This window comes from Polistes dominula, unplaced genomic scaffold, assembly GCF_049000335.1.
Source record: "Polistes dominula isolate Pdom_NZ unplaced genomic scaffold, Pdom_raw_medaka contig_75, whole genome shotgun sequence".
NCBI classification, from domain to species: domain Eukaryota; kingdom Metazoa; phylum Arthropoda; class Insecta; order Hymenoptera; family Vespidae; genus Polistes; species Polistes dominula.
The window spans coordinates 2,234,213-2,248,309 of record NW_028301003.1 but is presented as its reverse complement, the minus strand read 5'-3'; the positions used below and the strand labels follow the sequence as shown (position 1 = coordinate 2,248,309).

Sequence of the window (14,097 nt, the reverse complement as noted above, 5' to 3'; positions counted from 1 at the left end):
AAAAATAAAGAAAATAAATGTAAAACTCACGTAGTCCGTAGGATCCATTTTGGTTGCATATCAAAAACAATTGAATGGTCATATCGATGAAATAATCCTTCTTTCCGGGTTATCCAATAAAGGATAATGGAGGAAAATACATCTTCCTAGATAACTTCCATTATCTTACGTCAATCGTTGATTTGATTCGAAATAAAAACACTTGTAACACCGAACACTTTCAATTTTTCAACAAATAAGTATAATAATAATAATAATAATAATAATAATTACAAAAACCAACAAGGTAAAACAAATATCCTGTATTTTCGAATTTTTAAATCCGACCAATTTAAACAACAACAAAAAACCACTACGTTATCCAACATTAGTGAACATTATTAACTTTATTTTTATAATAATTAATAAAATTTATTATATTATAAACAATTGACATATATATATATATAATAAGCACAAGTATATTAAATCATTTTTTTAAACATAATTGATGATAATTCACGAAGAATCAAAATAAATGAAAAAAAAAAGAAAAGAAAATGGTAGAAGGGGAATGGCGGATGATTGTTGGTTGATGAGGAGGGGGAGGGGTGCTAGGAGAATAAAAAAAAGAATACAAAATAAAAAACAAAGCAATAATTAATTGGAAGAAATTTAGTTGGATATAAACGTGCTCTATCACAACCTAACAACACTGGCATCATGAAACTGACTCTCGGAGTAAACGTGTTCCCGCCGGTTTATGAAGAACTCGGGTTTCGATTCTCATGTGTGAGTATGTGTGTGAGCGAAACCACTGAATGCAGTCACACACGTGTTGCCTGTATTTACGTATTATACGTAAGCAAGTATTTTACATATATATGTATATATATATATATGCATGTGTGTCGTCACAGTCGTTTAATTCCTGACGCACGTTGTACAATGTGATAAAGAAACGATAAAAAGTATATACATACATATATATACATATATATATATATTTAAAAGCTAAATCAGGCAATAAGTTACCCAAATAATTCTCATTCGTTTACGGTAATTATTTTTAAAAAATTTCAAAGAGGAAAAGAAAAATAGTTGCATGATGATAACTAGATCTAGTGATAACTAGAAAGACAATATTTCAATGGTTGATACGAATTTTTGGTTTTTTTTTTATCACTTTGATTATCTTTGGTTTTTTAATGGAAATAAATAAATTATTATTTATTACTGTACCTAAATATATGTATTTATATATAAATTAATTAAAAAAACCTTATAAAGTAATTAAAGAGAATGTATAGGTTAAATGGAAAAGAAAGAAAACAATGGAATTGATAGTTATTTGAAAAAAAAAATTAAAAAATCACCTAAATTAATAACATATGAAAATTATTATTTATTAAATGAAAAATGTAAATTGAAACAATTTTCAATAAATAAAATATTAAATATAACATTTAATATATTAACATATAGTAATTAAACATATCATATATTAAATATTATAAATTTTATAATTTTAATAAATAGTTTAATATATAATAATTATTAATTATTAAATATAGGAAGAATGTATTAAAATATTCAAATAATTGTTTAATTAATCGATAAAAATGTATATTGTTATTGAAATAAATGGAATTTATGTTAGGAGAACCATCCTACTCGAAATTCACCTTCAGACTGACAAGTTGTCCTATGTTGTCAAAATTCTTATATTACATCTTGCTTATATGACTTTCAAAACGTTGCGCATGTCATCTACGAGAAAAATATTCCTAATAAAATAAAGGTAAGTTTATAACGTTCTAATTTTTACATTTTTTTTTTTCATTCTAATGTAATTGTTTTGACTTTTTTCCACAATGATGACTACGAGGTTCAAATTTCCATTTAAAAGAATTTTCTAATCAAAATTATTTTAATATTAATAGTACATAATGTTTAATTGTTCAAATAATATTCGTAATAAATAGAATTATATGATTATTATATTTAAATTTTAGCATTTTTTATATTTTCATGTATGAATCAAAATTGTAACGTCGTTTTTTTCTAACTTTATATAATAATTAAAATATTTCGATGATTAAAATAATTTTCTAGCGTCAGAAAAATGAAAGATTTGTAAGAGGAACGCATGATGATACAAAAGGTAGTAAAAATAATAAAAAATATCGATAAGACGATTAGTGATCTGATGGTAACTTATCTTAAGAGTTACAACTATGACTTACCGACCGAAAATGTTCGACAATTTTGTTTAAATTTATTACAACTAATCATATACCATCTATAGAAAAATTAATAATGATTATCGATAGCGATTTTTTGAATGATATTTTTAAATATGTGTAGAGACTTGAAAGGCCTTCTAATTGTTATCACTGTGGAGATTAATAATAAGTCTCTTTATCGTTTAGCTTTGTCTTCAGCGAGGAGTATAGGATAGGTCAAAAACCAGGTAGAAATTACCAAAGCAGGTTATGATACCATTATACTTTCCTTATTCAACTCGATGCGAAATGACGTCAGCTCGGTTGGACGGTCATACTAGTGAGTAGCCCGAGCACGCCTACGCATGCGTACATCACGACGGTAGTTGGTAAGCGCCGGCCGGAAGATGGCGGGCCAGTCGTCTAGTGAAATTCAAACCTCCCCTATAGTGTCTTCTTTCGACGGCGACGGTGCTGCTCGGCACGAGTAGCCATATACGTACACAACTTCATGCAATATAATTCAAATTCTCGGTAATAATAATACGCGCCTTTTACATGGACAACTTGTATTATGGGTCGTTAATAACGGAAATATAAATATATCCCGTTAAAATACAATTATAATAATACAAAAACATTATTCCCTGATAAAATATAACATTATTATGAATATTAATCATAATTATATCTGCAAACTTGAGAAGCATTGTATAGGTGAAATCCATTTAATAGTTGAACAATTTTACGCAAGACCGGTACAATGCAAGAGGCAATAATTCAAACAGGACGTTCCCCCTTTTTTTATGAGCTTACAATTAGACTTGATTTGCCCCGCTTGCTACAGAACCTAAATTCATTCATCTACATACGCCTCCCTTGGTGTCTGCGAACACCACATGGGAGGACCATTCATCCAGCATGCAATACATACAGGTGACCTAATCCCCGCCCAATGGCGCGCTTGACCAGATCCACACATACTAGCACGCTACATCCGAGTAGCATGCAAACTTCCCGCATTTAGACTGCTAGGCAAAGCTAGACGCCATTAAGGTCGCCCGAAGCCTCGCCCAAAGAGACCGCCTAGGAGCTAGTCTTCTATACGGCACAGCCTGTGCACGCCCGTTCGCCCGAATTTCATCGCGACACCTTTGCGTTGCATAACGCGCGCCGCTAAAGACTGAAACTCCGCCCACCCCCCTAGGGGAAGGGATCAGGAGAAGGGGAAGAGAGATAAGAAAAACTTTATATAAATAATTACGTGTTGGCGGTGTCACATGGTTATATTATCTATTAGGTTATTAACCATGAAATGTCTGATTACTCGGATTATATTCACCTCGAAATCAGATATTTCATATTTAATGACCAAATATAATAACGAATGTCCACATTTCAGTAAAGATTCATCGTGGCCTTGCACCCAGAGATCCCTGAAGCGGTCCGTGGCCCACTTCCATAATGTGGATAAGAAAGTTTTAAATATTACATAGTCTTTAAGTTCGGAAAAATAATCTTATCGTTATTATGTTACGCGTAAATTTATGAGACTTTTGATAGTTAAAGGTCGTGCACTTTCATACCATTTGAGGACGTCATCGAAAAATATTTGAATTTGAATTAATTTCAAATCGTTGTTGAAAGCCTTTTTAAATGACCAGTGATTTAGAAGGTGTTTATCATCAGATACAGTTTTTTTTATTGTCATTCGACACAAAATGGTTTCAGAATTAACATGTTGAACGTTATGCTCATTTTCAGAAAGTCAACGTGAGGCAACACGCGTCGCTTTGCAACATCATGTTATACGCTTTTAGCCAGCGATGGCTAACGTGGCATAAACAGAAAGTTCAATGACCGCCACCGATGGTGGGCGTAGCACTAAACGTGTTAAAAATGGCGGATGTAGGAGGAGAAAAGTGGGAGTTAGTAGCTGTGATTGGTAGAAGAAGATAAGATCACTTTACAGTATCCCAGCATTGAATTTTTGTAGAACCAGTTTTTGAGTAGGGTTCTACTCCCCTTCCCAAAAAAAGGTAATAGATGGCCATAGGTGGCCATATTTGCGGGTTATTTTTTTTCTTTTGTTTCTATACAAATAATTTGTCATTAAATTCAATCAAAATGTTTATTAATATTTTGAATAAAAAAATTCAGTAAATATATGATAACTATAAAATAATAATTTTAAAAAATCTTACAATAGAAAATAAATGTTAAATATTTTTCACTTCTAATGCATTTTTTTGTTGATATTTTTTCTTTAATGTTGAAAATATTTGATGTTGATGTAACTATTCCAGAATTTAGAATTTTCCAATTCGAACATTAATATTTTTTACATACTTATCTTATTTTACTTTATTCGTCATTTTGATTTGATTTTGTACACGTTGGAAACTATTTGCTTTCGATCTAAACCCACTCCCCCAATAAATACCATAAATCATCGAATTCCAACATCATTTTCCTTTTTCACATGTGTGTATGTGTATCTATACGTAATAACCAATATTTTTTTAACAGGTATTTCTTTGGATTTAAAATTGAGATCAAAAAATACTTCGTTGCTTGGAAGAATATGCGCAAACAAGAGGAAACTGCTGAAAATTTGCAAAATGAAAAAAGACAGTAGATATGGCTCGTTTCTCAACGTTGTTAGACCAATCCACCAATGTTAGAAAGCATCTTACGCGACTGGGCCTTGCACAATACTCGGTCTGCGGCAGGTGTGGCGAAGGAGAGGATACCCCCCTCCATCTCATAACTCAATGCGTTGGGCTCGCGGACGTCAGAAATGATGTCCTTGGGACCACCGACAACAATTTCGACCTAGTGGGCTCAGAGGCGGCCAGACTCCTGCGCTTTGCAAGGGAGTCGGGGCTGCCCGCGGGACCGCTATGGTCATAGGTTTTTTCCCCGCAAGGGGCCCGGGTACAATGGTCCAGAGACTGAGCGCCCGAGTAAACAAATCTCAAGGAAAAAGAAATGACTTATTAGTATCTTGTAGGCATATTTTTAATTGCATTTAAATGCCAATCCTTCAATATCTCGATTCGAACATAAATTGAGTTAGGCTACTTTCAAAATAAATGGCTCACATGTACAAATTGCGACCGACAAACTGTAAACAATTAAGCGTTTTGCTATTTGACAATGTGTATATGTCCATTTATCTGTTACAATTAATATTGTTCAACCTTTTTCGTTACTTTTTGAAAGTGAATAAAGATTGGAAGTCTCAATAAGCATTTTTATGTATATATTAGTCATTTTGACTAGTGTGGTAGAAATATATGTGGTATACTGAAAATGGTAGTATATTTAGTGTTAAGTATATAATATAAAAAATAAAATATATAAAATGTATAAAAAATATTAAAATAATAAAGTATATTTAATAAAAAAAAAAGAAAGAAAAAAATAAACATTTTATTATTTAATTATATTAATAATAATTAAACGTATTTTTTTGTATACAATAGTCATTTTAATTGGCTTCGTATAAATAGGTATATTGAAAATGCCTACAAAATCTATTGTTAATACGAAAAAAAGGATAAAAAAGAAAATAAAAAGAAAGAGAGGTTAAGGATTGAAATAAATGTATTTTATGATTAATGGAAGAAAAAAAAAAAAAAAGGTCATTTCTTGTATTTTCTATTAAAAATTCGATGTGGTTTTTGTTCGAAAAGCATTTTCCTTTTTTTTGTTTTTTTTTTTTGTACTGAGAGAAAGTTTTTAAACATATGGTCTATTCAGAAATTGTTTGTATTTCATTCTTGAAAACTATATGAAAAGAAAAGGTATTCAAAAAAAAAAAAAAATATCCGAAATAAAAGAAGAAATAGTTTCTACAATAATAATAATAAAAAAAAAAAATATCAAGAAATCTAAAAAAGATAAAAAATGTATTTGTCTGAAAATGATTAAAAAATATTTTATGACATATTATTCAAAGAACTATTGAATAATGAATTCGATTCATCGATCTTTAGAAAAGATACTCGAATAAAAAGACATTTCTATTTCTTTGTAAGATTTGAAAGAGAGTTCCACCGGCCATTTTGATTGTCTCACGGAACACGAAACATGGGACAATTAAATAAAAAAACATTTGAAAAGATACAACTAATGGTTTTGAAACTTTCACTTTTCTGAAAAACTTAACAATAAAGCATTGTTAATATTGTTAAATCAATTTTATGGTGCCTAGATTTTGATTTATAGATGTTTTCCTTTTGATGTTAAACACAAATGTATAAAGTGAGTTTTCCTTTCAATTGTCTTTCAATGTTAAATAAATAACAATGATAAATAAATAAATGATCAAAAATAATCATTGACACAAATTTACATTAATTAATGAAATCAAATATTGCCTAATTAAAAATGTTTTAATTTTTCATTGCCATACCAAAATTACAGTGTTCATATAAACGTTTTCTTCTTAACCCCTTCATCATGAATATTCGAAAAAAAAATTCTGTATATATTAAAAAAAAAAAAAAAATTAAAACATCAGACATTTACAGAAGAATTTTAATCGAGAATTATTTGATGTTAACATTATGTTTAATATTTCTATGGATTTATTATGTTAATAGATGATCAAATTTATTTAATGTAAATGATGTATTTAATTTCTACCATTACTTTTTAATATTACAGTAATTTATAGAAAAAAAAAAAAAAACAGTACAAACAAATTGTTTTATACATCTAATATAAATTCAAATAAATATTGTAAAATGAATAAATACAGATATAATTATTATTTTATGGAATATATACAGTACATGGTAGTATATAAAGTATCTATATATACATATATATGTATAGTACATTTTTATATAATACATAATAACATAATTTAATATGAAAGACGAAAAAAGGAAAAAAGAGGAAAAATAGGTTACGGTAAGGACCTCATTAGGACCTTATGGGATTTTATTTAATGGTTGTTTGAAAAGAAAAAAAAAAAAGAAAGTTTTTTCTTATCTTTTCAACTAACAATTAAACTCAGCATGTGGTAAAAATCGATTTCTTTAACCTTGAAGAAAATATTGGATTTTATTTCTTTTTCAGAATTAACATTTTTATTCAGCATTGTCGAAAAAAGATGTTTTGTTTGATTCTTAAAAACCCTAAATGTGAAAAAGAATTCCAAGAACATTAAGAAAGAAAAAAAAAAAAAGAAGATGAATTTACAATCAAAGAAAAAGAGACAAGAGAAAATAGAAAGAATTCTTTTTTAAAAATTCTTAATGGGACTAACAATAAGAATAAAAAGTTTTTTTTGGGATCAGCATTGAGAAAATTGAAAATGAATAAAAATAAAAAAAAAAACAACAGAACTTAGATTTAGGTATAAGAGTATAGGGTTTCATTTGGATTAGCAGCATAGGAAAGTTGAAAAAATATACAAATATTAACCTAAAAATGTTAATTATAGAAATGCTAAGAGTAAAGGTTTTCCATTGAACCAAAATAGTTGAATGAAAAGAGATAGAAATATTAAATAAACAATTGTAGGGCTAGAGATGATAAGAGTGGGGGGGGGGGTGTTTAATTTGGGCCAGTATAAGAAAGTTGAAAAGAGATTGAGACAAAATTATAAAATCTTAGGTAAAGATGTTAAATAAAAGTAATTAGGTTAGAAAAAATGTTAGGAGTGAGGATAATAGTAGGGGTTTCATTTGAACCAACCAAAATTCAGTGAAAAAGAGATAGAAATAGAAAAATATAAATTGTAGGGGTAGGTATAAAAAGTAGGGGGATTTCATTTTGACCAACCACAGTTGAGTGAAAAAGAGATAGAAATAGAAAACTTTTATGTGATTGGGAAAAATGTAATAAAAATTAATGGTTTTTTCTATCTATCTTTTAAAGTTCAACAGTAGGTATCTTCTTATTGGTAGAATCGTGCCTAGAAGATGGTATATAAGACCAAATTATTAAGGAAAAGATTAGTTTGTCAAAAACTTCCAAAATGAATAATATTAGAGAGAGTTCAAACGGGCGAAAAGTAAGGAGAGGCAAGAAGAAACAAGAGAAAAACGAGGTGCAGTCCTCGTTAAAAACGACGATTAATATCGTTTTTAAAGAGCCGAGTTATACGAGCACAGATTCGAAAACGCGATGCACGTCTCTAAAGAAATTTACAAAACAGTGTTGGAACAGTTACAACCGGGTAACGGAACAATTAAAGACTTCACATGAGAAAAAGGATAAGGAGAACAAGAAAGATAATCCCCGGAAAGACAAAACTGAAAAAAGTGAAACAATTGTGGAAGGTACGTACAATGTTTTTTGTATCATTTAAAGTATATTAGGTTACGTATCAAAATTTAGATTTGGTATTTTTTTTTCGTCCAATTTTTTTTCTTGTTTTTATCATCATCATCTTCATCTTCTTCTTCATCTTCTTCTTCTTCTTCTTGTTTCGCGATAAATTTTATTCGAAATCAATATTAATAGTTTCGTTTGAACAACATTTTGTTAACGGTAATAAAAAATTCAACATGAAAATATAATAATAAAGTGTTGAAATAATAATCGAACAGAAGTGTTATTTATTCGTTCTTTAATGTTTTGTTTTTTGCAAAAACAAAAAAAAACAAAAAAAAATGTAAAATAGAAAAAAGAATCAACGGAGAATTAATTAGAAACAAAAAGTATTCGATTTAACGTAACAATTGAAATAAATTTTAATTATTCTTTATTATATTCTTATTTTATTGTGAATAATTTTATTGCAATATTATTAATAAGTTCAACTCGTTAAATAAACTTGTGAAAAGTAAAAGTAAAAGGTGAATGTAGGGGGTTAGAATAAATCGTCAATTTTCTATAACTCGTAATAATTAATAATGAATAAATATTTTGTATTAATAAAAAGAGACAAAAAATAAGAAGAAAAAGAAGAAGAATAAGAAGCAACAGTGCTCGTATAGATCAACATAAATTTGAACTCGACCTAGGCTTATTTTTCTAATCTCAACTTTTCGTTCGTCTTATTTTATTTTTGTTTTATTATCTTGTTCGTACTTTTGTCGTATGTTCTTTATTCCTAAAAATTAAAATTATAAAACAATTGAAATGAAACAATTGCAAAATTGATTCGCGAAACGGACAGCGAAGAAAAAAATATTATGCAAATATAATTCGAACGTTTTCAAAGTATTATTATAATATTAATTATATATATTTTAATAAAAAAAAATAATTAAATAATTCCAATTAATATAAAAAATAAGAAAAAAATTACAGAATTAAACAATAAAAAGACAAAAATATAATAATTTTATTAAAAATTTCGTTTCTTTTTTTTCATATTGAATAGAACATTTGCAATATATATACAGTGATAATAAAATAATTCGTGTTAATAGAAAATAAAAAAAAATAAAAATTAAGAATATCAATTTTAATAAGAATTTCTTTTAATTTTGTGTTCTTTTTTTTTAATTACAGAAGTAAAAGAAATTGAAGTTGACAGCAGATCAAACTACTTCATAAGAAGAACGCAAACATGGCTAGAAGCAAAACCATTTTCAAATAATAAAAACGAGCATGATAATTTATCAATAATAAGCATGCCATTGGATACACAATCATTAGATTGTGTATCCATGGATACAACATCGGTAACAACAAGCCAATGTATTGAGAGTCAATCAATGGTAGTAATAGGAAACAATAAAACTAAGGACAAACATCAATTTGGAAAAAATGTATGCACATTGCAGGTTTTAGATTCCTTTAACGATGAGAAAGTAAAACTTCTAAAGAATACCGACAGTTTGTTTTTAATTCTTTTGTCATATGTGCATACAATAGTTCAGTTGATCGAGGCGAATTATCCATATAGAATAAATTTAAAGAAAGGAATTGATGTTTGTCCTGAGACCTGGACTGTAGAAGTACCAAATAATGATATTTATGAGATTCGTTGCACGAAATGTTATAGAGATTTTTATTTGTACAAGCACGGACTCATAAATATCAGCGAGCAATGTAATTCCCACAGTTTAGGTTTAATAGGTAAGGGCAGTAGAACATGTTGGGAATGTTGCAAGACAAGAATAAATACAGTTGGATGCAAAAAAACAAAAAGCCACAAATGGGGAGTGTTCCCCAATAATAAAAATATTTATATAGATTATATAAAAACAAAACAGTCCGAAGATAAAAAAAGTAATTACGGGATTTACGGGTTAGATTGCGGTATGGTGACGTTGGATAACGGCGAGTTTCGTTTGTCAAATGTAGCGTTGGTTGATGTCCGCGGTGAAATAGTATTTTATTCGTGGGTGAAAATTGACGAAACCTTACCAAAAAATCTGGCCAAATCGACGATTGAAAATATTAAGAATGCGACTATGACTTTCAAAATGGTTCAAGAAGAATTATTAAAAATAATATCTGCGGAGACCATTTTGATCGGTCATGGTTTGGAGAATGATTTAAGAATTTTAAAAATGATACATTACAATGTAATTGACACATCGTTATTATTATCTTATAAAAGCGGATTACCGTATAAGTATAAAATACAAGATTTGGCCAGATATTTTTTAAAACGGGATATTCAATCGGGAGTCCACTCATCCGTTGAGGATGCTGCCACATCAATAGATTTGGTATTGTACCGGCTTTACCACGACGGTTTCAATGGGGATATAATACAGAATGCAGAAAAAAAAATAGAAGAAATAAAAATTACAAACAAAGAAAAATTAATAGAGATTAAAATTATAAAAAAGGAGGAGGAGGATGCATCAAAAAAGGAGAATACATTAAAAATTCTAAAATAACAGAAATGATTTCAACAACATTCTCAACATGCATAAATTATTATTTAATTTATTCGAAAATTGGCTTAAAAAATGGTTTTGCAAAGTTGCTAATGTCTTATGAAGTGGTTTGATTAGATTTTAACATCAACATCAACAACAACGACACCTCTGGAACATTGGACCTGTTATCATCTTATATTTGGTAAATAGTATAAATTATATTAATTATTATGCCTGATAGTACTTCTTATTTTCAAAAATATCTATGCAAACCATGTATCATATATCTACACTATAAATCGCTTATATATCTTTATTTATCTAATATTTCATATATATATATATATATATTTTATTTATTTATTTACTCATTTATTTATTTATTTATTTATTTATACATACATATATATATATAAGACAATTCCCTTGTCTTACGAAATTTGGAAACTACGTCACCAATAAATTGTACTGCGGTTGATGCTAGTAATAACTGAAATATATTTACACTATATACATATTCAAAGAGCGATTAGAATAATTATAATACAAGATTGTACGCAGGTTTACCTGAATCAACAACAAGTACAGCTTGACTTTATTATAATTATCATTTTGGATTTTGGATCGTACAAGGCTTCAAATTATGTGACGTGTACGATAACTATCGTACGAATGGGATCACTGCGCGTACCTCGCTTGGCATGAGTGTCGAGCAGGGACGACCTCTGACGTGTCGCGCTATAGTTTGGATTAGACCAAACTTACATATATATATATTTTTATTTATTTATTTATTTATTTATTTATTTATTTATTTATTTATTTATTTATTTATTTATTTATACATATATATACATATATATATATATATATATATCATTCCCCTTTGATGCTTTCCCTTAATTTTTTTTTTATAATTATATTCAATTCGGTTACTTTTTAGTGTATATATTTTTACATCTTAATTTCAGTCAATTTTTCTTTCGTGATTTTCATTAATTTTTTTCCTATTTCTTTTATTTTCTTTTTCTCAATTCTCTATTCCATCCCCATTTTTAAAATAAATTAAATAATAATTTATGCATATTGAGAATGTTGTTGAAATCATTTCTATGTTATTTTACAATTTTTAATGTATTCTCCTTTTTTGATGCATCTTCCTCCTCTTTTTTTATAATTTTAATCTCTATTAATTTTTCTTTGTTTGTGATTTTTATTTCTTCTATTTTTTTTTCTGCATTCTGTATTACATCCCCATTGAAACCGTCGTGGTAAAGCCGGTACAATACCAAATCTATTGATGTGGCAGCATCCTCAACGGATGAGTGGACTCCCGATTGAATATCCCGTTTTAAAAAGTATCTGGCCAAATCTTGTATTTTATACTTATACGGTAATCCGCTTTTATAAGATAATAATAACGATGTGTCAATTACATTGTAATGTATCATTTTTAAAATTCTCAAATCATTCTCCAAACCATGACCGATCAAAATGGTCTCTGCAGATATTATTTTTAATAATTCTTTTTGAACCATTTTGAAAGTCATAGTCGCATTCTTGATATTTTCAATCGTCGATTTGGCCAGATTTTTTGGTAAGGTTTCGTCAATTTTCACCCACGAATAAAAAACTATTTCACCGCGGACATCAACCAACGCTACATTTGACAAACGAAACTCGCCGTTATCCAACGTCACCATACCGCAATCTAACCCGTAAATCCCGTAATTACTTTTTTTATCTTCGGACTGTTTTGTTTTTATAAAATCTATATAAATATTTTTATTATTGGGGAACACTCCCCATTTGTGACTTTTTGTTTTTTTACATCCAACTGTATTTATTCTTGTCTTGCAACATTCCCAACATGTTCTACTGCCCTTACCTATTAAACCTAAACTGTGGGAATTACATTGCTCGCTGATATTTATGAGTCCGTGCTTGTACAAATAAAAATCTCTATAACATTTCGTGCAACGAATCTCATAAATATCATTATTTGGTACTTCTACAGTCCAGGTCTCAGGACAAACATCAATTCCTTTCTTTAAATTTATTCTATATGGATAATTCGCCTCGATCAACTGAACTATTGTATGCACATATGACAAAAGAATTAAAAACAAACTGTCGGTATTCTTTAGAAGTTTTACTTTCTCGTCGTTATACGCGTCTAAAACCTGCAATGTGCATACATTTTTTCCAAATTGATGTTTGTCCTTAGTTTTATTGTTTCCTATTACTACCATTGATTGACTCTCAATACATTGGCTCGATATTACCGATGTTGTATCCAATGGCATGCTAATTGTTGATATATTATCATGCTCATCTTTAATATTCAAAAATGGTTTTGCATAGTTTGACTATTATGGTTAAAAAGTACTATCAGCATAATAATAATAATATAATTGAAATGATACCAGAAATATTGTACATATATCTTCCACTATTGCTATCACATTTGCTATCATGTAAATCTATATATCATACATGTATATATATACAATATGACAAATATAGAATAGATAAAACATTTATACACATAATACAACATATATAGATTAGATAACATATATATACACATAATGTACATATATAGAATAGATAACACATTTATATGTCTGTACATAAATTGTTTAAAAATATTGTATAATAGTTTAATTGAATTGTATAATATTTATTAGGGTATTTTTCACATATTGTATAATGTATTGTATAGTATATTAGCGTAATATTTATTGTATAGTGAACATCAGGTCTAGACATAGTGTCATTTTTTAGTATTCGTTTAAAATCTCTAGATTTTATTCGAATTCTTCATGTAACGCAACAAGAGCTTCTGACAACTTTAAACTGTTCACAAGAAACTATTTGCAATCAATGGCAGTCACTTGGTGAGGTCCAAAAGTTTGGAAAGTGGGTTCCACATGGATTCAAAAATGATTGTCTTTTTTAAAGCCAATTGTTAATGGAGATGAAGGAATGGGAGCTTTATGTTAATTTGAAGAGACTGCTACAATTGTTGGACAAAAGAGAAGAACCGCAGTTCAAGCCAAAGCCTCATTTGGATGTGAAGAAAGTAA

The 14,097-nt window shown here is 28.6% G+C and overlaps 2 protein-coding genes across 2 annotated transcripts in view; both read right to left on the bottom strand.

Moving 5' to 3' along the window:
• LOC107067262 (transducin beta-like protein 2) overlaps nt 1-1,294 on the bottom strand; it is a 70,110-nt gene extending 68,816 nt beyond the window's left edge. The window contains exon 1 of the mRNA XM_015322601.2: nt 31-1,294. Coding sequence (XP_015178087.2) covers nt 31-82 — 52 coding nt within the window. The 5' untranslated portion in view covers nt 83-1,294. The remainder of the gene's footprint in view (nt 1-30) is intronic.
• Nucleotides 1,295-12,123: 10,829 nt separating this feature from the next.
• On the bottom strand, nt 12,124-13,314 carry LOC149032139 (RNA exonuclease 1 homolog). Its single transcript, XM_089173994.1, has one exon. It carries the CDS (start codon nt 13,312-13,314, stop codon nt 12,124-12,126), a length of 1,191 nt encoding a protein of 396 aa, XP_089030120.1.
• Between the last annotated feature and the right edge of the window lie 783 nt (nt 13,315-14,097).